Source organism: Gorilla gorilla, chromosome 6 (assembly GCF_029281585.2).
Source record: "Gorilla gorilla gorilla isolate KB3781 chromosome 6, NHGRI_mGorGor1-v2.1_pri, whole genome shotgun sequence".
In the NCBI taxonomy this organism is placed as follows: Eukaryota; Metazoa; Chordata; class Mammalia; order Primates; family Hominidae; genus Gorilla; species Gorilla gorilla.
Genome location: NC_073230.2, coordinates 37,404,129 through 37,430,127, shown reverse-complemented (window position 1 = coordinate 37,430,127; position 25,999 = coordinate 37,404,129). Strand labels below are relative to the sequence as shown.

General features: G+C 42.1%; 1 protein-coding gene across 5 annotated transcripts in view; it reads left to right on the top strand.

Annotated features, from left to right (window-relative positions):
* Nucleotides 1–5,339: 5,339 nt before the first annotated feature.
* Nucleotides 5,340–25,999, top strand: part of SCRN1 (secernin 1) — a 69,019-nt gene continuing 48,359 nt past the window's right edge. Inside the window, exons 1-2 of one of the 5 annotated variants that reach the window (XM_055347264.1) lie at nt 5,340–5,539; nt 11,288–11,403. Coding sequence is in view for 2 of the 5 variants with exons in the window: in XM_019031047.4 (XP_018886592.1) it covers nt 24,879–25,030 (152 nt within the window). In the remaining 3 variants the exon portion in view is untranslated. Of the gene's footprint in view, nt 5,540–5,622; nt 5,842–11,283; nt 11,404–24,764; nt 25,031–25,138; nt 25,520–25,999 lie in introns of those variants that run through there. The other 4 variants (XM_063708439.1, XM_019031049.4, XM_019031047.4 and 1 more) reach the window with 4 other exon arrangements.

The following is a 25,999-nucleotide window of genomic DNA, read 5'->3' as shown; positions in this document are numbered from 1 at the left end:
AAGGAAACTTCCTCAACATGATAAATGGTATCTATAAAAAACTCTACAAATAATATCATACTTAGTGGTGAATGACTGAACTTGTTTGTTCTCACTGTTCCTCTATAGCATTAAGTAGGTCCTAGCAAATGCAATAAGATATGGAAAAGAATTAAAAGGCAAATAGATTGAAAAGGAATAACTAAAAATGTATTTTTAGTCAACATGATTGAGTACAGAGAAAATTCTAACGAATGATGAAAAAGTTAATAGAATTCATAAGCATATTTAGTAAAGTTATAGGATATAAGGTCCATATACAAAAACCAATTGCATTTTTATATTCTAGCAATGAACAATTGAAAAATAAAATTTAAAATGATTAGTTACAATAACACCCAAAAACATGAAATAACAATTAAATAAAATATGTCCAAGACCTATATGCTGAAAACTCTAAATATTTGCTGAGAAAACTTACAGACAACCTAAAAAAATGGAGAAATATACCATGTTCATAGATTGGAAGACTCAATATTATTAAGATGTAAATTCTCCTCAGATTGGTCTATAGATTGAATGTGATTCCAGTCAGCATTTTGTATAGGAATTGGCAAGCTGATTCTAAAATTTATAACCAAGTGCAGAGTACCTAGAATAGCCAAAACAGTTCTGAAAAAGAACAAACTTGGAAGACTTAAGCTGCCTGACTTCAAGACTTGATATAAATCTATAGTAATCAAGAGAGTATAGTATTGGCATAAGAATAAATACATAGCCAGGCATGGTGGCTCACGCCTGAAATCCCAGCACTTTGGGAGGCCGAGGTGGGCAGATCGCCTGAGGTCAGGAGTTCGAGGCCAGTCTGACCAACATGGAGAAACCCCGTCTCTACTAAAAATACAAAATTAGCTAGGTGTGGTGGCACATGCCTGTAATCCCAGCTACTTGGGAGGCTGAGGCAGGAGACTTGCTTGAACCTGGAGGGCGGAGGTTGCAGTGAGCCAAGATTATGCCATTGCACTGCAGCCTGGGCAACAAGAGTGAAACTCTGTCTCAAAAAAAAAAAAAAGAATAATTATATAGACCAATAGAATGGAAGAGAGAGTTGAGAAATATACCTACATTTACACGGTCAATTGACTTTTGTCAATAGCATGGTAAATCCTGGGGGAAAACAAATGGTGCTGGAACAATTGAATAGTCACATAAATAAACTTGGAATTTTACCTCCACTTATTCAAAAATTTACTTGAAATGGACCATGGTCTTAACATAAGTGCTAAAAAACTATACATCTCTGGATGTAAACATAGAAGAAAATCTTTGCAACCTTGGAGTAGGCAAAATTTCTTAGGACATAAAAAGTATTAACTATAAAAGAAAAAAATATTGATAAATTGAGCATAACAAAATTAAAATCTTCTCTTCAAAAGACACCACTAATAAAATGAAAAGCGAGACATATACTGAAAGAATATATCTGTAATACATAAATATGATAAAGAACTTGTATCCAGATATAAGGAATTCTTAAAATGTAATAATACTAATTAAAAATATAAAACTTTTTAACAGGCAAAAGACTTAAACACTTTCCAAAAGAACATATATGAATGGCTAACAAGTATAGGAAAAGTTGCTCACCATTATTAATCAGCAAAGAAATATAGGCTGGACATGGTAGTTCATGCCTCTAATCCCAGCACTTTGGGAGGCCGAGGCGGGTGGCTCATGAGGTCAAGAGATCAAGATCATCCTGGCCAACATGGTAAAACCCCATCTCTACTAAAGATAGAAAAATTAGCTAGGCCTGGTGGTGTGCAGCTGTAGTCTCAGCTACTCAGGAGGCTGAGGCAGGAGAATTGCTTGAACCTGGGAGGTAGAGGTTGCAGTGAGCCGAGATCGTACCACTGCACTCCAGCCTGGAGAGAGAGTGAGATGCTGTCTCAAAAAAAAAAAAAAAAAAAAAGGCAATACAAATTAAAACCACGAGGAGATTTCAGTACACATTTGTGAGAATCGATAAAATTTAGAAGACTGATAATAGCAAGTGTTGATAAGGATGTGGAGCAACTGGAACTCTCATATATTTCTGATATAATGTAAAATGGTAAAAACCACTTTGGAATACAGTTTGGCAACTTTTTATAAATTTAAATATACACCTGCCATATGACTCACCCACTTCACTCTTAAGTATTAGGTTGGTTGGTGCAAAAGTAATTGCAGTTTTTGCCATTTTTAAAACAGTAATGGCAAAAACTGCAATTACTTTTGCACCAATCTAATGTTTACCCAAGAGAAATGAAAATCTACACTTACATAAAACTTGTAGATAAATATTATTAGCAGCTTTATTCATAATTGTTCCAAATTGAAAACACTATTAGTATCTGTGGTCATCACTGAGTGTACCCTCCAGACATGTTTAGCAGACAGCCTGTAGCTATAGTCTCCTTCTGCCTCAGCTGCAGAGAGTAACCTCTGTAGAGATCATGTCCTTCTCAGGGCAGAAGAGAAAAAAGGAAATCTGTTATACTTGTATTTTTTAGCTCTTAAGTCTCTGAATATGACTAGATGGAATATAAATGACTGTGTAACAGTTGCAAGTCATTTAAGACATTTTTTTTCCTTGCAAGCTAGCTCATGGAAATTTTATAATTTACTCAAAGTTAAACCTCACATAATTGATAGAGGCCAATGATTAAAGCCCTTATTGATATTTCTTGGTGTTCTCCACATTTGTTGGACAGTTCTGTTCTCTTATCTCTATTTATGCAGCTCAAATAATAGTAGGGACTGTCTTTTGGATACAAAGCAGAGACAAAATAAATGTATTGCTGCTGGTTTTTGTTTTTTTTTAAGACGGAGTCTCACTCTCTCACCCAGGCTGGAGTGCAATGGCATGATCTTGGCTCACTGCAACCTCCGACTCCCTGGTTCAAGCTATTCTCCTGCCTCAGCCTCCCAAGTAGCTGGGATTATAGGCATGCACCACCACACACAGCTAATTTTTGTATTTTCAGTAGAGACGGGGTTTCACCATGTTGGCCAGGATGGTCTTGATCTTCTGACCTCGTGATCCACCCGCCTTGGTCTCCCAAAGTGCTGGGATTACAGGCGTGAGCCACCATGCCCGGTCATTGCTGCTCTTTAATAAGCGTTCATAGTGCCATATAATAAGCTTCTCCATGCAGACCCTGGGGAAAGCAGGTGTCTTTCAATCTCCATGTGTTCCTGGGCTCCTGGCCTCACAGCTCCTGTGGCTGTGTAGGGACAAACCAACAGGCTTCAAAGATTTCAGGCCAGGCAGGCAGGTTGGCAGTATCCCCTATCCGTGTACTGAGCATATGGCTGCCTCCAGGGGAGCAGCGTGGGGTGCAAGTGCCATCCTTTACACAACAAATGACATATACTGGCTATAGGAAGGCACAGGATTGCATTTGCCTTTCTAGTAGTGGTGTAGTCTTAAACTAGACATTTAAAACAGTGACTCTGGCTGGGCACGGTGGCTCACGTCTGTAATCTTAACACTTCAGATGGCTGAGGCAGGAGGACCATTTGAGTCCAGGAGCTTGAAACCAGCCTGGGCAACATAGTGAGACCCCATTTCTACAAAAATATTTTAAAAAGTAGCTAGGCATGGTGGCACATGCCTGTAGTCCTATCTACTCAGGAGGCTGAGGTAGGAGGATCACTTGAGCCTAGGAGGTAGAGGCTGCAGTGAGCCACTTCCCTCGAGGCTGGGTGACAGAGCGAGATCCCATCTCAAAACAAACAAAAAATAAAACAGCGACTCTGAGACTTTTAAAAAAATGTTTAATATTTATTTTAAGTTCTGGGGTATATGTGCAGAATGTGCAGATTTGTTATATAAGTAAACGTGTGCCACGGTGGTTTGCTGCACCTATCAACCCATCACTTAGGTATTAAGCCCAGCATGCATTAGCTATTTTTCCTAATGCTCTCCCTACCCACACCCCACGGACTTTCAGACTTTAATGTGCAAGAGAAACAACTAAACAGCTTGAAAAATGCGGGTTCCCTGGCTCCAGCCCCAGAGACTCTGAATTCCATAGATCTGGGCTGGAACCCAGGAATAAGCCCGCTAGAAACTTCTAATATTCATTATTTAGACTCATTGGCTACAGTTTTCTTGGCTAGACTAAAAGAACAGTAAAGTACCTTTGTGCTCCAAGAGTCTATGAACCAATGCTCTATTCTGCAGTACCTACACCAACTTCCTCAGCCCTTCCCCACTATCCGTTTACTTACGTGTCAGACTGTAAGCACAGGCTCAACATTCAAAGGGCATGGAAGAAAGTCTCCTTCTCTCCCCAGCACCCAGTCTCCCAGTTCTGCTCCCTGGTGGCATCTATTACAGGTTCTTACATACTTTTCCAAAGATACTCTATGCATTTACAAAAATAAGTACAGACATATATATATATATATATATATATATATATATATATATATATATTTTCTTCCCACAAATAACACATACAACGTTCTGCACCTAGCTTTTTATTTTTCTTTAGTTAGTATAGGTTGGAAATCGTTTTGTATTAGCACATAAAGATCATTCTCCTTTTTTAAGGAAGCTGGATAGTAAAGGCAGGCGGATTGCCTAAGCTCAGGAGTTTGAGACCGGCCTGGGCAACATGGTGAAACCCCATCTCTACTAAAAATCAAAAAAATTAGCGAGGCTGGTGGCGTGGGTCTGTAGTCTCAGCCACCTGGGAGGCTGAGGCACGAGAATCGCTTGAACCCGGGAGGCAGGAGGCGGGAGGCGGGAGGCAGGAGGCAGGAGGCGGAGTTTGCAGTGAGCCGAGATCCTGCCACTGCATTCCAGACTGGGCGACAGAGCAAGACTCAAAATGTTTTGATTTTTGTTAATCTGGCTGGTGGAAGATGCTACCCTACATATTTGATTTGCAGTTAAGTGAGCCTGAATATCTTTTCGTGTGCCAGGATAGAATTGCATTTATTTTCCTGTGAATTACGTCTTCATATCTGTTGAGATAGTCTTCTTATTTACTTATAAAAGATGGAGTTGACGCTGGCATCAACACACACACACACACACACACACACACACACACACACACAGACACACAACACACAAGTCCCTGTACATAACTTTATTAACCCAGATATGGAATCTTGGCTTAGTTACGTGCTGTGTGACCTTGGGCAAGTTACTTAACCTCTCTAGGCCACAATGTTCAAGTACCTGGGACAGGGTCTGGCTTACCAACATGGTACAGGACGGCACTTTTAAAACCAGGGACTCGACTTGGAAGTGCGAGTCAACAAGGTACAGGACACATTTCTCTCCGGGGAAATCTTGTGTGGGCGCCGCGGCCCGGTAGCAACCAAACGTCGGGAAGAGGCGCCGAAAGGATGCTGGGCCTGGCTCCTTAAAGCCCGGGTTTTCCCTTTTGAGAGCCAAATTGCTAGAAATAAAAATCTAGCAAAGAGGGGGCCACTTTCTGCGGCGAGATACGGCCTCTCGGCCGCTCCTCCAGCTCCCAGGCCGCCTCCCTACTCGACGGTGAGCAGCGCCGCGGCCCGTGCAGCCAGACGCGCGGGGTGCGGCGGGGCCCCGGGGGCCGGGGTGGGGGAGGCGGAGGGTGGGCCCCGCGGTCACGTGAGTCGGGCCAGCTGCTGCGGGGGGCGGCGGGCCCCAGCGCCGGGAGTCTGGGTAGGGGGAAGCGCCCGGCGGCCGCCTCCGCCACTGCAGCTGCAGCCCCCGAGGTCGCCGCAGTAATCCGGCCCCGGCAGCACCCGCACCCTCGGCGGCCGCAGCCTCAGCACCGCAGAGCGGAGAGTGGAGCCCGGAGCCCGCCGCCCCAGGTGAGCCGCGTCTGGGAGCGCAGGGCGTTTGCAGCGCTGCTTTCCCGGCGGTTTCACCCCACCCGCCATCGCCACCTCCTGCGCTTCATCTCCTCCCGCTGTCCCTCCGAACCCGCGGGTAGCGTTACCCCAGGCCGATTCCCGGTGCTGGCCCGGGCGGGCTGGGAGCCTGGGGGCGGTCAGAGGAGAGGTGGCCTCGGCCTGAAGCCGGGGTGACTCGGCTCGGGGACTGCGGGGGTGCAGTGGAGGGATGCCGGCCCCGGGCTCCCGCACCGCAGCCGGGTTCCCCGCGCTGCTCTTCCTGGGTTTCCTTTTCCTGGCAGCCAACCTGCTGCCCGCTGGGATGTGCCTGTGGGCCCCTGGCCTCGCCACCCTGGGGTCTGGGGCGAGCCGGACACCTTCCCCGAGGTGCCGTACCTGCTGCGCGGGCGGGCGCCGCGAACATGGCTGCCCGGAGACGCCCTCCGCCTTCGACCCGGCTCTGCCAGCGCGTCCAACTCGCCCGCGGCCGCTGCACCGTGTCCTGGAGCAGCCCTCCCCGCTAGGCCGACGCGCGCGGGCCGCCGCTGGGTTCTCCGCGGGCCGCGCGTGGGACTTGACACAACTTCCCTCGAGCCGCACCCGGGCGTTCTCCGCGGGGCGCCGGGCGGGGCTGCCGAGAGGCCGGCTTGGTCGGCCTCTGCCTCCTCGGCTCGCTCTTGAGGCGTCGAGTATTTGGCGACCTCACTCGCGAGGGCCGAGAGAAATGTGGTCTGCAAAGCAGGAGGGGCGCTTGAACTTTAGAGAATTGGCGAGAACTCGGATTTGGGAATAAAAATGTCCATGAAAACATCGAAGGAAACTGTTATCTGTTTTGACTCAAAGCTGACCTTGTAGGGTTCTGTTAAATAACGTGGCTTTTCTGGATTTTCTGTCTGATTCTAGCATTCAAGTGCCTTGACTTACGCTTGCGTCCGGCAGCCGGGTGGGGTGGGTGCGTGCGTGTGTGTGTGCGCGCGTGCGCGCGTGTTGTGTTCCCAGCCTGGTTAGAAGATGCATCAGTTGCAGAGGAAACCTATGCTAATTCAAAATGGCAGCATGAAAAATCAGGCCAGGCGGAAGCAGCACAGACCACAACCATCAGCTGCCCCCTGACTTAAGCCTCAGGGAGGGAATTAGTGTGAGTCAAGACTCATCCGGGTACGGAGTAGTGAGTGATTCTTGGAGCTGGCTAGATTTTAGGGTGCTGCAGGGTCCTGGGAGTTGTTAAGTGGGAAGTTTGGAGAGCTGTAATTATTTTTCCTAACTTATCAAAAGATGATACAAAACCTAGTTAAAACTCTACGGTTTTGGTCTGATTTTCTCCAGGCTCAACTAAAGTTGACTCTGTGGCTGCTGATGTCTTTTTGATGCACAACCTGGAGGTCGTTTGATACCTACAAGCTCTTAAAAGAGATGTGTGCACATTGTAAACATCATCCAAGAGCAGTGCACATAACAAATACCAGGTTCTTAGAGCAGGTTTCATTGGAAGAACTGATTTAGCGACACGAAGAAGCACCCAGGCATGAGGAAATGGGAAATTTTTGAAAGGTGACTCATTTTAGAATTTTTTTTTTTTAAACAGCCTTTCTTTCCCTTTTCACTTCCGTGCTGCCAGCCATCTTGTCTTTTGGGAAGGAGATACATGAGGAGGCAAATGCTTCAGGGATAATGGAATAGAGGAGGATGAGCTAAGGTCGGGGGGCAGAGGTGGAGGCAGTCTTAAGGAGCCTGCTGTCAACCCCCTTTTTACAGCAGGAAGGCTGAGGCCAGCGGGGCGAATGGACGCCAAGGTCATATATCTGGCTGTCAACTGGCAGTGAAGACCCAAATCCAGGTCTCATAACTCCCCAGGGTTCCACATGCTACCTTTTAGAGCCTGGGGGAGAAGAGCAAGTCTGTCATTATTAGGAAGTCAAACACTTCGAGCAATGGGAAACCAAACTGTAATATGAATTACAAAGTCTATAGGTGTTTAAAGTCAATGACAACACCTTAATTTCCTAATTCAAGACTTTTAACTTCTTAAGCTGTATCTACCTCATGTTCACATTTTCCAGTGGTGAAACTGTTTCTATAGTTAAGAACCAAAAACATTATTTTAGTAAAGTCTTTGAGGCAAGAAGTACATTTTTTGATTAAAAATTGAGTTGCTTGTGTTTGTGGAGAACCATTAGGCCAGTTTATTTTGAAAACGAACCAAAGTGGGCCATGCATTTCATTTTTTTCGACTGTTTCTAATTTTAAGTAAAAGTAAATAACAAGCCTATTTTAAACATAACTTTGAAGCAGTGAAGACAGGCTTTTCCTATGATTTACATTTGACTTTTCTGAGTCATGAGTCAGTGACCTTAGATCTACTAAAGCAGAGCTAGAAATTGTGCATGGGTTAGTGTGAAGAGGTGGTGAAGATGTGGAAAACGTTTCTTCTGGGCATCTGAACCTTCACAGCCAGTGATGTGCAGAGGGAGAAGGTGGCAGGAGGCAGGGAACAGGGAGAATGTCTTGAGGCAGTGGAGCAGATAGGAGCTAAATATGAATATATATATCGAAGTGAAGACAGATGCTGATGCGACATGTGCCATTTAGAAAACTAACTTGCAGCCGGGCGCGGTGGCTCACGCCTGTAATCCCAGCACTTTGGGAGGCCAAGGCGGGCGGATCACGAGGTCAGGAGATCGACACCATCCTGGCTAACACGGTGAAACCCCGTCTCTACTAAAAATACAAAAAATTAGCCGGGCATGGTGGCACGCGCCTGTAGTCCCAGCTACTTGGGAGGCTGAGGCAGGAGAATCGCTTGAACCCGGGAGGCAGAGGTTGCAGTGAGGCGAGATGGTGCCACTGCACTCCAGCCTGGGCGACAGAGCGAGACTCCGTCTCAAAAAATTAAAAAAATTAGAAAACTAACTTGTATTAGAGGATGAATGTGAAGATATGCCAAAGATATTTAAAATAGCAAGTTGTAAAAATACAGAAATGCATGCAATTTGTGTCTGTTGAAGAATAAGAATACAGATAAACAAAAGTTATTTTTTTTTAAATCCGTTTTCATTAGAGTCTAGATCTGTGCTGTTTCATCTGGTAGCCACCAGCCTCATGTGGCTATTGAGCACTTGAAATGCAGCTAGTTTGTATTGAGATATGCTGAGTGTCAAATATACACACGATTTCAAAAATTTAATATGAAGAAAGAATTTAAAATATCTCATTAATAATTTTATATTGATTTTATATTGAAGTAATATGTTGGATATATTGGGTAAAATATATTACTAAAAATAATTCCATGAGTTTCTCTTTACTTTTAAAAATGTGGCTACTAGAAAATATAAAATTGCAAATATAGCTCGCATCTGTCTTGCTCTCTCTCTCGAGACAGGGCCTCCCTCCATCACCCAGGCTAGAGTGCAGTGGCACGATCTCGGCTCACTGCAACCTCTGCCTCCAGGGTTCAAGCGATTCTCCTGCCTCAACCTCCTGAGTAGCTGGGATTACAGGCGTGCGCCACCACAGCCCGGCTAACTTTTGTATTTTTAGTAGAGACAGGGTTTCACCATATTGGTCGGGCTGGTCTCGAACTCCTGACCTCAGGTGATCTGCCCGCCTCGGCCTCCCAAAGTGCTGGGATTACAGGCATGAGCCACCACGCCCAGCCCTTGGATTATATTTCTAGTGGTTTTTAACAGGAACTGGAGGGTGGCTGAGCTCATAATGCTGTTTGTAGAACTGGGTATGTAAGGAGAAGTTAAAACAGAAACTGTAAAGGGGACAGGATGGACGGAGAAGGGACTACAAGAAGTGAGTGATCAGGGAAACTGTAAAGGGAGAGAAGGAGTATGTGGTGGGCTGGGACTGCTGAGTATGAGACTATGAAGCAGAATAAGCACACTACGTGATGATCCACGACATGGGGACAGTGGAGTGTCAGGGTCTATGGTGGTGGGACTTCAGCTGGGATGGAGAAATGGCATGGCTAACATAACTGCACAGTGCATTGGAAAGTAACTTCCTCATTCTGACACATCTGTGTTCCCATATCGAAATGAGATGAATACATCCCAGTACAGTGAGAGGGCCCTGGGCTGCAAGTTAGGGGACCTGGGACCTAGCTCTGGTCCCACCTCTAATTAGGAGTTTGGCCTTGAGCACACCACTTATCAGTCTCCTTCCTTTTATTTTTATTTTTATTTATTTATTTTTTGAGACAGAGCCTCACTCTGTCGCCCAGGCTGGAGTGTAGTGGCGTGATCTCAGCTCACTGCAACCTCTGTCCCCCGAGGTTCAAGTGATTTCTCCTGCTTTAGTCTCCTGAGTAGCTGGGATTATAGGTGCGCACCACCATGCCTGGCTAATTTTTATATTTTTTAGTAGAGATGGGGTTTCACCGTGTTGGTCAGGCTCGTCTCAAACTCCTGACCTCATGATCCACCTGCCTCAGTCTCCCAAGTGCTGGGATTACAGGTGTGAGCCACTGCGCCCAGCCCAGTCTCCTTCCTTTTAAGATGAGATGAACAAGAGCTGTCTACCAACTTCACTGGTTACGTTTAATCTGTTAGATTTGGCCAAATTACCCAAAGCTACTTTCCCCAGACAAGTCAAGACTAGATATTATCAAATTTTTAAATCTTTGTTCACCTTATATATTTAATTGGCTCCTTATTTTAATTTGTAATTCTTTTTTTTTTTTTTTTTTTTTTTTTTGAGACAGAGTCTAGCTCTGTCGCCCAGACTGGAGTACAGTGGTGCTATCTCGGCTCACTGCAACCTCTGCCCCAGGTTCAAGCGATTCTCCTGTCCCAACCTTCCGAGCAGCTGGGATTACAGGCGTCTGCCACCACGCCCAGCTAATTTTTGTATTTTTAGTAGAGGCGGGGTTTCACCATGTTGGCCAGGCTGGTCTCGAGCTCCTGACCTCAAGACCTCGGCTTCCCAAAGTGCTGGGATTACAGGTGTGAGCCACCATGCCTGGCCCTTTAATTTGTAATTCTCTAATTGTGAGTGAGAGAAATATTTTCTAGTAAATATTTTGGCTATTTATAATTCTTCTTTTAACTGGTGCTTATATATTTTGCATATTTTTCCTTTGGGGTGGTCATCTTTTTCTTATTGGTATGTAAGAGCTCTATATATATTAAGGGAAATTATCTCTTTTTCATGTATGATGCAGATGTATTTCCTAGTTTCTCATTAAAAAAATTTTGCCTCACAAGAAATTTTAAGTTATTTTATAATCGAGTCTATATTTTCCTTGTTGAATTGAGTTTATGTTTTTGCTTGCTAATGTAATTTTAAAAATTTATCCATATGATTTGTATTTTTGTAGTTTTAATTGTAAAAATTTAAAATTCTAAATTATAATAATTTATTTTGGCTTAGGAGTGAATTGGGGATCTCAACAGATTTCTTTTTTTTTTGGAGACAGTCTCACTCTGTCGCCCAGGCTGGAGTGCAGTGGTGCAATCTTGGCTCATTGCAACCTCTACCTCCTGGGTTCAAGCGATTCTTGTGCCTCAGCCTCCCGAGTAGCTTGGATCACAGGTGAGTGCCACCACGCCCGACTGATTTTTGTATTTTTAGTAGAGATAAGGTAATGCCATGCTGGCCAGGCCACTTTTGAACTCGTGGCCTCAAGGGATCGACCCACCTCAGACTTCCAAAGTGCTGGGATTACAGGCATGAGCCACTGCGCCTGGCCAATCTCAACAGATTTCATTCTTCCTTTCCCCATCCTGTTATAGTCAGTTATTCTGACAACACTTATTCATCTCAGTTTCAAATTCAGTCTTCATCATATGCTAATTTCCTACATTATATGGCTATATTTCAGGACTTTCTACTTCTGATTCTATCAGTAACAAACTATCTTAATACTGGAACTTTTTAATATAGTTTAATTCCATGCAAGTCTAGTATTTCCTCATTAATTTTCATTTCTGAAACTTGGCTAATCCCACATATCCTTTGCAGATGGACCTCAAGATCATTTTTTGTCAGATTTTCTCCAAAAGCCCTATTTATATGTTGATAGCTGTCATATTGACTCCACAGATTAATTTAGGGAGGGCTGACTTTTTTACATAACACTGAATCTTTCTAGCAAAGAACAGGAACATTCTCTGTTCTTTAAATCTTCTGCCATGTCACCATAAAGTCTTAAGAGTTTTCTTCATTGAGGATTTGTGCATCTCTCTCTCTAGTAAACTGACATAAAATGGCAGAATCCCTATAAAGAAAACTATAGAACTCTAATGATGAACTTAAAAAAAAAGCTCACACCAAAGAAGAGACACTTCTTGGGCCAGGTGTGATGGCTCACGCCTGTAATCCCAGCACTTTGGGAGGCCGAGGTGGGCGGATCATGAGGTCAGGAGTTCAAGACCAGCCTGGCCAACATGGTGAAACCACGTCTCTACTAAAAATACAAAAATTAGCTGGGCGTGGAGGTGCATGCCTGTAATCCCAGCTACTTGGGAGGCTGAGGCAGGAGAATTGCTTGAACCCGGGAGGTGGAGATTGTGGTGAGCCGAGATCACCATTGCATTCCAGCCTGGGCACAGGGCGAGACTCCGTCTCAAAGAAAAAAAAAAAAAAAAAAAGAGACACTTCTTGCCCTTGATTGAGAAGATAGAGTCAGGGCAGCCTGGTGTTTAAGAGCATTTTGGAGTCTGAATTTTCACTCCACTACTTATTAATTATACAACCCTGGGCAAAGTACTTCACCATTCCTTTTTTTTTTTTTTTTTGAGACAGGGTCTCACTCTGTTTTCCAGGCTGCAGTGCAGTGGCATAGTCATGGGTCACTGGAGCCTTGACCACCCAGGCTCAAGCAGTCCTCTCACCTCAGCCTTCTGAGTAGCTGGGACCACAAGTGTACACCACTACACCTGACTAATTTATTTTTATTTTTTTGTAGAGATAGGGTCTCCCTGGGTTGCCCAGAATGGTCTTAAACTCCTGGACCCAACTGATCCTGCTGCCTCAGCCTCCCAAACTACTGCGATTACAGGCATGGGCTATAGCACCTGGCCACTTCACCATTTGTAGCTTTCATTTTCTCAGCTGTAAAATGGACATAATACCTGTGTGATGGGTTATTGTGAGGATTAAGTGATTACACACACACATATATCTATATGTATGACTTAGCATGTTATTAAGCACATGGTGAATGCTTAATATTCTGACATACAATTTTAGATGTTATGATTGTGATTATTTTAGCTACCCCTGTCAAATGAATCTGTAAATTCAGTATAATTCCAATCACAGACCCAGAGGAACACTGGAAACACTTTGTCAATTTTTTAAAAGTTTGATTTGGGAAACAAACCAATGGAAGAGCCCATAAGTGTGGAAAAGAGTCAGTGGGGGTGAGCTAGAGTATTGCTTGCTTTATGTCAGAGTATATCAGCCACAGGCCTCCAAGACTTTGTGCCTAGCCTGTACTAGTGACAGGCGTGTCCTTTCCCGCCATTCTTTGCCTCCTTTCTACCCTCACTCCCATACCTACCCACAATCTGAGCCTTCTATGGAATGTTCTTCTCAACATCGCTTGGGCATGGTTATGAGGCTCTCATAGGTGGAAGGGATGGCAAAGACCACATACTCTCATTCATGAATTTTTTTGTGATAGGTGAGGTTCTTTATGTCCAAGAAGGTAAGAAGTGATGTATATGTTAGTCATATCTAGCTGTCCTCCCTTCCTCAGAAGCTCCCAGTGTCATCAGGGCCCTCACCCAATCTTGTATGGGGCTGAAGGGAACTGGGTGGAATGTCAGTTCACTCAGTCAGGCTAGTAGATAGAGAACCTGGGGCCTCCCAACTTGAACTTCACCTGAAGCTGGGAGAAGGAGCTTGAGATGGTTCATGATCTCTTCTGTTCTTAATGATTATGTATTTAACCTAAATCTCCAAGTGCTTGATTTACTCCCCTGTCAGCTAGGCATGTTTGAAAGCTCTCATAAACATTTCTGATCAATATCCTAAGTTGGGTTACTACCTTTCTCTCTTGGTTGTGTTCATAGACAGCTCTTCCAAATGATAAAAACCTTGAGATCTTAGCTCTGTTTTCCCTGCAGTTGAACATAGTGCTTGTAGGTGGTTAGGGGCTCAAAATATATGTTAGTAACTCATCTGACTTAAAAATTCTAACTAAAATTATGTAGTGATCAAAAGCTTTCCTGAGTATCTTTTTCACCTCTTTCTTAAGGTAAAGCTTTAGTGTATTTTTTTTTTTTTTATTGCACTTAGCAGTGCCCTAGTGACCTGGAAGAATTAATGAAATGTCTTAAAGTGTTCTTCTTAAGCACTGAAATGATCAGATTTTAGAAAATAATTAAAAGACCAATAAAGCAATATGAGCTTGCTGTAAAGAATTTTAAAACTATATAACTAGATGAAGTAAAATTTAAAGTTTCTATCTCCCTATCCCCATCTTTACTCTCACTCTCAACTCCCAGTTAGATATTAATCCTTCTAGGTCTTTTAAAATCTATCTATCCATCCATCTATGTGCCTATCTTTCTATCTACCTACCTATACTTATATTTACATAAATGTATATGCACGCATATATAGGTATATACATATACATAATCATGTATTCATATATGTGTATATATTCCTTTTTGATAATAAAATGTTTTAAATTTGATAATGATAAAACACAACAAGTAGCTCTAGAATTAATGGACATTATTAATGGACTTTTACAAAGTAGTTTTAAATTCCACTTTGCCAGACATAAAGTAACCCTTTGTTTTTGGACCAGCAAGATTTACATCTTACTACCTTATTTCTTCTTTAGAAAATGAATGTTTGGCTAATTTTTTAGTGATGGAGAGTTAAATGGCTAACGACCATTTTAAGGATGATTGGGAAATTTTTTTTTTAAATCCCAGTTTACAGAGTTAACAAAGTACATATCAAATCACATTAATGGGAAAATATCAGAATACACAATGCACTGTTTTGATGGGAGAGGAAGACAGATGGTGGGAATAGGAAGGTCATAATTCAAAGCAACCTTGCCAAATCAGTGGACACAATGGCAGCAATGTCAAAAATAAGAACAGAAGGAAATGAAAGGACCTGAGATGTGGCTTGCTCAGTACCTCCCTATTTCCCACAGAGAATGCTTTTGGCAGCTCACTACAGCCTGCCTATTTCAAACACATCCTTCATCCTTTATGTCCATCATCATTACATCCCTGTTCTTTATGATCAAGTTAAAGGAACAAACCTTTCTTGAATTTATCTCTATTCCTGACACTCTACATATATTATCTCATGTAATCCTCATAACTGTACACGGTTGACATGGCCCCATTTTACAGATAAGGAGCTTAGTAAGTAGAGGAGCATCACCTGGAATCTGGGTCTATCTGACTTTTTTAAAAAGCCGTAATATAACCTCTTAGAGTGATTATCCTGACTGCATAGGTCTAGCCTGTAGGGATAATCTTATGTAAATAGTTTTCTTCCTTTCTTTATATTTCTATGAAAGAAGGAAAATTGTTTTCCAACCTGCCATGTATAGGAAAACGTCTTTCTTACAGTGAACTTGATCTGACTATATTTTTCTAATTTGGCTAGCATGAGTGAAAATGAATCCTACGTAAGTTATCTGTTCCTTAATGCATTTAAAAAAAATGTATCCAAGAATGGATGCCATTCCATTAATCTCTCCTCTTTCCTTCACTTACAAAATCCCTAAAAGAGTTCTTACATGATAGATGTGCATGAAGACTGCATTTTTAAAAAGTAGGATCATATTTTGAATGCACAACGGGGTGGATAGAGAATCACTGGGTATGGAGGAGTTCTTGTAGGTGGTCCTTGAATTCAAGTGTGTCCCAACACTGAATGGGCACGGCGTAATGAGACATGTATCTACACTATTATTTTTCAACTGTGTAAGGATTCCATTGTCATTGCGTACCTACAGATTCATTAAAGGTGTTACTAAATTCATAACATATATTCATCACATATTTTCCCCAGCAAACTACAATGACTGTTATGTGGAAATGTTCATGAATTTTTTTTTCTTTTTCTTTTTGAGATGGAATCCCACTCTGTCACCTAGGCTGGAGTGCAGTGGCGTGATCTTAGCTCACTGCAACCCCTGCCTCCTGGGTTCAAGCGATTCTCCTGCCTCAGCCTCCTGAGTAGCTGGGATTACAGGCACGTGCCACCACGCCTGGCTAATTTTTGTATTTTTAGTAGAGACAGGGTTTCACCATGTTGGTCAGGCTGGTCTTGAACTCCTGACCTTGTGACCCGCCCGCCTCAGCCTCCCAAAGTGCTGGGATTACAGGCGTGAGCCACCACACCCGGCAGAAAATTTTTGACGTAAAAAAATTGGGAAACATCGTATAAAAATATTTTGCATTATAAATTCTGAAGTGACTTGAAGAATACTTTTGTAAAATGATTAGTTACCTATGAATAAATGTAGGTTTTGAAGCACAACATTCCATTGAACTCTATATTTCCCTAGTTACTAATCTGCCACATGAATCACGACAATAAATTAGACATTTTGCTTTAATTCATATTTCTCATTATGACTGTATCTTGCAAATGAGGCAAAATCAGATGTGGCCAAAAGGTAAAATTAGTTCATTTGCCATGGCTGAGCTATGGGGTTCTCCCAGAGTCTCCGCCCTATTGCAGGGCCATACTTTTTAGCTGCAATTAATTGGATAACAGATTATTTTCATGCAACTCTTTCTTTTCTTTTTTTAAAAAATATTTTCATTACATTCACAACACCATGCGATGTTGTGTATGGGGGGTTAATTCCATTTCTATATGAGGAAACTCTGGCTCAGAGTTAGAGAAGTCAGGATGGCTACTAGGGCCTGGTGTCTCTAAAGTGTGTCATCCTCTTGTACCTATACACATGGGGCTGCAGGGCTAGGAAGGCAGTATCAGTGAGTGCAATTACACAAAGGTGAGGAGAGGTGGCGCTTTCATTGGCCTCTGTGTCAGAGAGTGGAGGCGACAATAGGAAATACAGGCCCTGTTGAGAGGAGCCACTACCCAACTCCAGTCTTGCCATCATGCGGGAATGTGGATTTGGTGTTGCCAGATCTTTGAGTTTTTAGCAGAAGCCAAATATCTGAGTGTCTATAGGAAATCTCTGGATCTTAAAATATTAGCTGCTAATTCAGATTTCTAAAAACACAATCTAATGCAGCACTCTGGGCCAAACCAACCAAATCTGCAGTCTGTCACCCCTGTTCCACACCACGCTGCTGGGAAGTATGTCAGCTGCAGACTGGCACTGAAGACCACAGAGTTAACTGTCAGAAGTAGATATTGCCTTCGAAATTGGAGAAAGAGACTGTTAAACAGCTCTTAAAAGACTTGAAGTGACAATGAAGTAAATCTTCAAAAGGTGAAAGAGCATTTAGACACTTCAAGGAAAGTTTCTGAAGTCTGAACAGATAGACTTTGACAAAGGGACCGCTTTCATCACGTATCCTTCTCTTGTTCTCACAATAATTGAGTCCTTGCTGTGTCCCAAATGGTATTCTGAGCACTTTGTAAGTAGGTATAAGCATTATCTCATTTAAATCTCACTGCAACCCTGGGAAGAATGAACTACCTATCATTATCCCTTTTTTATAAAAGCTTGGAGAAGTGACAGGGCTGAGATTTGAACCCAGGTGGGCTTCAAAGCCTGCTTACTCACTTAATAGCCCATACAGTTATTCTTCCATTACATGGTTCCTCATTCAAGGTATTGAATATTAGGAGCTGGAATTCACTGGCTGTGGAGTCCCAAAGCTTTATGCTCTACTCTCATGAGCTTTCAATGAAACACTTAGTAAAATCTTTCTTTTGGGCAGAGCTTGATGAGTCTGAGCTAATTTATATAGATGACTTTCATCAGCTGGCATTTACATCCCAATTTTTAATTAGCTAATTCCTTTCCCAAACACTTCATTTATTCCTATTTCAATAGAAGGTTTAAAACAGAAAAAATCAATTTATAAATGAGTATCATTTGTCCTGTTTTCAGTTAAGCAGGAATGGCAATCATTTAAAAATGAATTTATTAACGAAGAGTATAATAATTTCTCCTTTGCTTTTCTGGAAGGTGGTAATTCACAGTCGTTGAATGTAAATGTATTCAGTCTGCTCAATAAAGCTGGTAGTGTGGAGAATAGGGAAGTCTAGCCGGACATTTGGGTTTCATTCTTTACGTAAGTAAAGGCAGTTGGTCATAGGTACTTGCAAGACGCTTGATAAACCGATAGCTTATATAGACAGTTATTTTCTTTCTCTTAGGCAGTCAAGGCTTTCTTTTCAATGGGTAAGGTAACTGATGAGGGATACTGTGTGCATCATTGAGATAAAGGTGCAGGGCAGTCTGGCAGTCATGCAGAAAAAACCCTTGCCTTGGCTCAGAGCATTCACGCCTTCAATAACTACTCACTGAACTTGAGGACAAAGACCTTTTCTCCCACACAGCTTCCTCCCTCCTCAGCTACACATTCTGTATGCGGTCTCCTAGTTACGGGAGTACAGTACTGCAGTCCCTCAAGCCTGAACTTGGGCCTCTTGCCACCAGTCAGAGGATGAATGCTGGTACATGCAGCTCCTTTGCAGTAAACTCCAGGGAAGCACTACTATCTTGTTCCCAAGAGGAAGTCATGAATCCTGAAAGAAGTTTGATAAGGAGGACAGTGGTGGTTAGAAACTAAGTTTAGGGATGCTTTATCATAGCCAATGGCACAGTAGCTAAAGCTGGATGGTCTCATATGGTAGCCTCTGGCCACATGTGGCTCTTTAATTTTCTAATTTTTACTTCTAATTGTGGTGAAACGCACATAGCATAAAATTTACCATCTTAACTATTTTTAACTGTAGAGTTCAGAAGTGTTAAGGACATCCATATTGTTGCACAACTGATCTCCAGAGCCTTTTCATCTTGCAAAACTGAAATCTGTACGCAGATTGTAAACAACTCATTCCCTTCTGCCCAGCCCTTGGCAACCACCATTCTACTTTCTATTTCTATGAGTTTTACTATTCTAGATGCCTTATGTAAGTTTTTTCGTGACTGGCTTATATCACTTAGCCTAATATTGGCTGTTTAACTTGAAATTAATTAAAAATTTGGTTCCTTCGTTGAACTAGCCACATTTCAAGTACCAGACAGCCCATCTGGCTGGTGGCTACTGTATTGGATGGTGCAGATAGAGACTATTTCTATCATCTCAGAAAATGCTCCTGGACAGCGTTGGTCTGAAGGAAAACTGGTGGCTCGCACTGAGAGCTGATTGGAGGGGGGACTAGGAGAAAAAGTAGCAGATATTTTTTTATACTCTGCCAACGTGCATAATCTGACTTCTTTTCTCTACCACAAAAATGTACCAGCTACATGATACCTTTACATTTACAACTTCCATCCTTATCCTAAACTCCAGTCTTTAATGTCTCCTCTCCTCCAATAGCATGCAACATTAAACTAATCAGTTGGAAAATAACAGAGAACCTAAATGTATAGTACAAACTACAGATGAATGCACTTTAAAATACTCTTAACAAGGACTTCTTAGGAAATGCCTGTCAGCCTACCCATCTATGGGAGTTAAATTAGAGTGTTTCATTAATTAGAAATGTCAGTGTATTGCTAACCTGGCAAGAATCCTAATGGGTATTTGCCACAAAGAAGCCTTATTCAGCAGACCTGCCCTTTTAGCCTGTTGCTTTTAAGTTTTTTCCTTAAGACTTAAAAGCAAGCATTTTCAGTAAGAAATGTTACATCTCAACATAGTACCTATAGACACTTATATGTGCATGTGTATGGACCTAAACTTAGAGTTTCTTGCATTAGTACTTACCCTTACTGTATGAGATGCATACATGCTTTCTAAAAATGCTTTTCTAAAAAAACTTGTTCCTATCCACTAAATTGATTTCATAAACCACAAAAAGGCCACAACATACAGTTAGGAAAACACTGTTTTGGATACACCCACATCCAGTTTCAGGCATATAGTGTAACACTGAAGCCCCACCCCCATTTCTGGGTCCCCACGGCTCAGAAAGCAGCTTCAGAATTATGCCTCAAAACAAGGAAGTTTTTTAAAAAGCCATCAATTATAGCTTTATTTCTGGACAAACTCTGTTTACTGATTTTAACACCAGTTTAAGTAGAATGTTGTTATGATGGAAAACCCCATCATCAAATGCTTATATTCTACTTTTCAAAGCTGAATATAAATAAGTTTTCTCATGTTCTAAGTTTTTGTATTCGTGTATGTGATTGAGAGTTAATTGAATTTTAGGTTCTTTTTTTTCTTTTTCTTTGTGAAGGAGAATATACATTTCATAACGTTGTATGAGGTTATAAAGGAAAAGGAGAAAAATCTTAAAGCCAGTTTCTTGTGTCATGCATGAATAATTTAACAGTTTTTAAGAATCATGTAGGGCTGAGCACGGTGGCTCATGCCTGTAATCCCAGCACTTTGCGAGGCCAAGGCAGACGGATCACGATGTCAGGAGTTTGAAACCAGCCTGGCCAACACGGTGAAACCCCGTCTCTACTAAAATACAAAAATTAGCTGGGCACGGTGGTATGCGCCTGTAATCCCAGCTACTCAGGAGGCTGAGGTAGGAGAATTGCTTGAACCCAGGAGGTGGAGGTTGCAGTAAGCCAAGATCATGCCACTGTACTCCAGCCTGGGCGACAGAGCAAGACTCCATCTCAAAAAAAGAAAGAAAGAAAGAAAGAAAGAAAGAATCATGCAAACAACTATTTTAAAATGCATGTTTTATGTAATATATAAATGATGTAACTTGTCAGATTTTTTTTCATTTTAGTGTGAATGTCTGGTATGTTACCCAATATTTTGACAAATAATAGGAAGAGAATTGAGTTCCTTTGAATCACTTTCCGAAGGGTTTCATCTCAGGTTCATGAGAGCTCTGGCTTCCAGACTGGCCAGTTTTTCTTTTCCCACGTGGACAACTGTAGGAGGCCAACTCACTATTTGTGTGAAACATAGTAATGAAACATTGTGTGCTCTCTGAGCAACTCTGAATTGGGCAGGTGTAAAAAAGGTAAAAGAAAGTATCAGAGAACAATGCCAAATAAAAAAATTTATCCTAGCTATAACTCATATAAGAATTTGCCACTTTTGAAATTTCAGATGTATTAGGTTATAGAAGCAGAACTAAAATTTTTCTTTAAAATAAAATTCCTAAATTGCTATTCTCTCCTGGGTTTACTTTAAAAATCATTTCTGGGATTATATCAGTAAAAATACTTATAGGAAAGTTGGAAATTAGAGGAAAAGATGAAAAAGCAAAGAATATTTCATTGCTGGGCTCCCACTGTTAATATTTTGAGTACATTTCCTGGGTATTTGGGCATAGTCTTTTTCTACCTATATTTTAAATAAGATAATTTATCTTGCCCCCTCAAATCATTTCTTCATGCAATTAAAAACTCTTCACAAACATATATTTAATGGGTTTATAGTATTCTACCCGATAGATGTAGCAGACATTTTCAGCCAGTTCTCTGATGCTGGACAAGTAACTTTCAGTTTTTTGCCTGTATGAATACCACTATGTGAACACTTATGCATACCCCTTGCCCATATTCCTGATCGTTTCCTTAGGATACGTACATATAAATGAAATTACTTATTCTATTTTCATCATTTCTGTCTGTGGTTTCCTTCCTATCACAGGCAACTTCTTTGATATTGTCTGTATGCAATTTTCAACCTAGAACCTGACTTAAAAGCCTTCAGTGCTTTACTGTGTGTTGTGAAATAGACACTAAAGTACTTGATGTGACCTTCAAGGCTCAATGTGGACCTGCCCATCATATACCTGCCTCTCCAGGCCTCTACCCTACTTTCCCTGTCCTCAGTTGCATCAGCTTTTTAATTTCTTGGCTCCGTTCCTTTTCTCCAGTTGCAGGGCCTTCAGGCCTGCATGTCCTCTCTCTGAAACATTCTCCCTCCATTCACCTGTCTTTTGTGGAATAGAAAGTGAGACCTCTGCTTAGAGGAGGTGGGTGGAGATTTGAAGAAAAGTGAAGGTGTCAAAAATTCATTTAGGAAATAGAGGAACTGGCCAGACAAGTACACAGAGGATCCCAGATAGTAATGAGGGCCACTCTCATGGTGTTTTCAGAGTTAGGATATGAGATTCGCACCAAGAGAAGTGTAATTGGCATCTACAGCTATGATCACCTTTAACTTACGTAATCTAAGTCAGCCTGGTGAGTTCTGTAGCTGCTTCCTAATGTTTGTTTTCTTCAGTCTTCCGGAAGTGTCCCACCTCCTCCTTGCTAATTCAGTTTATATGGATGATAGCACATTTTGTCCTTAGAATAAGAGGACTTCACAAACAAGAACTTCTGAGATCACTGGAAGCCTTAATATGAAAATCTTCATTTCTGGGTTTCTTTGCGACTCTGTATCACTGTCCCGTCCAGTGGAGTTTCTACTAACTACATGTGCCTATTTAAATGAAAATTAATTTAAGTTTTGAATAAAATGGAAAACTGTGCTCCTTCATCAGTCTAACCACACTTCAATAGCTGCCTGAGGCTAGTGGTCACCATATTGAATGGTGGACATACAACATTTCCATCATTGTAGAAAATTCTTTGGGAATTTTCTACAGAAATTTTTCTTTTCAGAAAAGTCATCTCTGAAGCTAGTCAGTGCACACATGGTGATTCAGGAAAAATTAATGGACTGTTAGCCTGGGCTAGTTTGCTCCTAGGTTTGATGCACAGTTTGCTGGTTCATCTAGCTTTTTAATTCTTAAAACAGACTTTGAAATTCTGCTCCCTGCTGGCATTCCCAGTCGTTCACAAAATTTAGTGGAAAAGCCAGCCTCCCTTGGCCCACATACCCCTGGGCTTCTGTTGCCTATATCCTCATCATGATCATGCGACCCAGATTATTTGCTGACTAAGCAGGTGCCTTGGCGGAATAATAGGTGCTTGCCCAAAACCCCATGGGTTTTATTTATATTCTATAGATAAATCTCATAAATGCAAAATTGGTGGATTTCTAGCATTTTTAAGGATCAAATAAAGTAAGGTTCTGCTCCTAGGCAAGACACTAGCTCTTTTGAAATGGCCCAGTGATGGAGAGAGAGGGAGCATATGAGATACTCGAGGCATCACACAAGAGAAATGCATCCTTTCCCCATCTTATCTTCCTCTGGGTCTGTTTCACTTTTATTTGTCTCCAGCAATTCCCCCGATGCCCAGATTCTAGTAGCACTCTATAAAGGCATTTGATTTCATAATTATTCTAGGTCTTTCTTGTGCATACACATTCTTTGTTTATCTCTCTCTACTCCTCCAGTCTGAAGATAAAGCCGTTTTTGTGAAAATGGGAAAGGTTAAGGGGAGAAAGAACTGGAGCCTCTTTATCTTTCTGGCTTTTCTTTCCCAGAGGGAAGGGGTGATATTTTACTGAGCTAGAAGGGAATTATTTTCAGAATTGTGGGGGCTCCCCCATTTCTCTGCACTCTGGGGAGGGGCCTGCCATAAACAATGGAGGGAAGAACTCTGAGTGTGCATGTAGAAATTAACCTGAAGTAGATTGGATATAGAAATAGCAATACAGTCCCATACAAAGAGGTTTCTAAACATAGAATATTGATGACTCTGCAATTTGGTAACTGCTCTAGTTAGGAATGAGGCAAGTAGATTTTGATTGGTTTGCTTAATAGAAAATTTTAGATATTGCTCTATTTTAACAGTCAAAACCCAAATAAAGTTTTTTTGTTTGTTTGTTTGTTTTTGAGACAGGGTCTCACTCTTTGCCCAGGCTGGAGTGCGGTGGCGTGATCTCGGCTCACTGCATCCTCAGCCTCTCCGGGCTCAAATGATCCTCCCTCCTCAGCCTCCCAAGTAGCTGGGACTACAGGTGCATGTCACCACACCCGGCTAGTTTTTGTATTTTTTGTAGAAACAGGGTCTCTCCATGTTGCCCAGGCTGGTCTCAAACTTCCAGGCTCAAGTGATCTGCCTGCCTTGGCCTCCCAAAGTGCTGGGATTACAGGCATGAGCCACCACACCCAGCCAGCAAATAAAGTATCCTATACTTATGCATCCTCCACAGTTTGCAAAATATGTTCTCAAGCATCATTTTATTTGATACTCTGATAAACCTGTGGGCTGGGGCAAAACATTTGCAAAAGGGAAACCTAGGCTCAGAGAGGTAAAGTGACTTAAGCAGGTCACACAACTAGTAGGTGGTGGAGCTGAGTTTTGAATCCCATTCTTGTGCTTTTCTGAAAAGATTGCTTTACTTCTCACTTATATTTCAGACTTGTAAAATAAAACACATGGAAGTTGGATAATTGATGACACAAATACAATAGTTGGTACACTAGATAATGTTTCTTGAGTGCCTGTAATGCCAGGGGTTGGGGAAAGGGCTACTATGGTTGGATGGCATCAGTCCTGCCTTCAGGGAGCTTTCTTTGAAACAGGTAAAGAAATATACAAGCAACATATGTACATTATTTTATAACAAAATGGATGTATTAGTACTTGTGGATGGTGAATAAATGAGACTCCTTTATAGAAGTCTTTATGAAAGAAAGGGTTTTGAATCAGATCCTGAAGGATATGTACAAAGACTAAGGGCAGGGCATTCAAGCCAGGTGCAGAGGCATGGGGGGAGAAAAGAGAGATATTAGAGAGTCAGCTTCAGTATGGTGGACTATTAATAAACAAGAAAAGAACCCTTGTTTATCACTCATTTAAAATCTACTCTGCATAAGACATAGTGTACAGCTGCGGTTACAGCGGTGTGCAAAAGGGAAAGGTCCTTGCTTTCATATTGCTTAGATTTTGCCGGGAGAGACTAAATATTGATTGTTGGTAATAAAATAATCAAACAAGTATTTCAGATTATGATAATTACTTTGAAGGAAAAGGACAGGATTCTATGAGAGTGTATAGTACAGCAACACAAATTAGAGTACTAGAGTGATATTTGAGCTGGTACATGAAAGAGGAGGAGTTAACCAGGCAGATAGTTTTGGTACAGGAAGCAGGGAAGGGAGTGGTGAGGACAAAGGATGGAGCATGTGCAGAGGTCTGGCAGGCACTGGAGGAGCTAGAAAAAGGCCTGTGTGCCGGCACTGTTCGAGTGGAGGGGTGAGTGGTAGAAGATGGGGCTGGGAAGGGGGAACAAACTTGATCATATTTTGGTCTTTATTCCAAGAGCCTTGGGAAACTGCTGAAGTATTTTAAGCAGGAATGGCGTGATCAAATCTTCCTTCTAAAAGGATCACTTTGGCTGCAATGCAGAGAATGTTTTGGAGTGGGGAGTGATAGAGGTTTTGGAGCAACCCCTCAGGAAGTTATTGTAGTGGTCCAGGCTGGAGATGGTGGTGGCTTGGTGCAGGGTGGTGGCAGTGGAGGTGGAGAGGAGTGGGAGGTTTCCATAGAGATTTAGGAGATGGAATGTACAGGACTTGGTGATATATTAGATAATGGAGAAGCAAATGGCAAGGATGGTTACCTTGGCTACCAAGATAAAGAACCTTGAAAAGGGAAGAAGATGAAATCAGCTTCGGATATCAGGCAGGCAGCTGGGTCTGTGGGTCAGAGGCTTAAGCTGAGAACCCAGCTGGAATTAAATGTGTAAGTCATCAGCATGTAACTGACAAGGGAAGCTCTGAGCATGGATGCATTTTCCCAGATAGAAAAGATCATTAAATGAGGAAAGAAGGATGAAGCAGTGAGGATGTGCACTGGCCAGGTAGAACAAGCCAGTCCAGGAGCAGCTGGGGAGGTGGACGGAAAACCAAAAGGTGTTTGAGTGTTATGTCATCGAGGTGGAGTAAAACTACTAAAAACAGCAAAGCAGGGTGTCTGTCAATTGATCTGTAGACCCATTTCCTCATCACACCCCAAATCTGTTATGTGGTGGCTATGCATTTCTGGATCTGAGGCATTTGTGTAGTTAGTATTAAGGTATGTTTATAATTTTATTACTGTGAACAGATTGCAGTGTGTGTATGTGTGGTGTGTGTTTGTGTCTTCTGCCTAGAACAATAACCTCCTTTCCTTTCTCCCACGTCACTGCACTTTTGGCTGCCGCTGTGGTTTGTTGCAAATCTG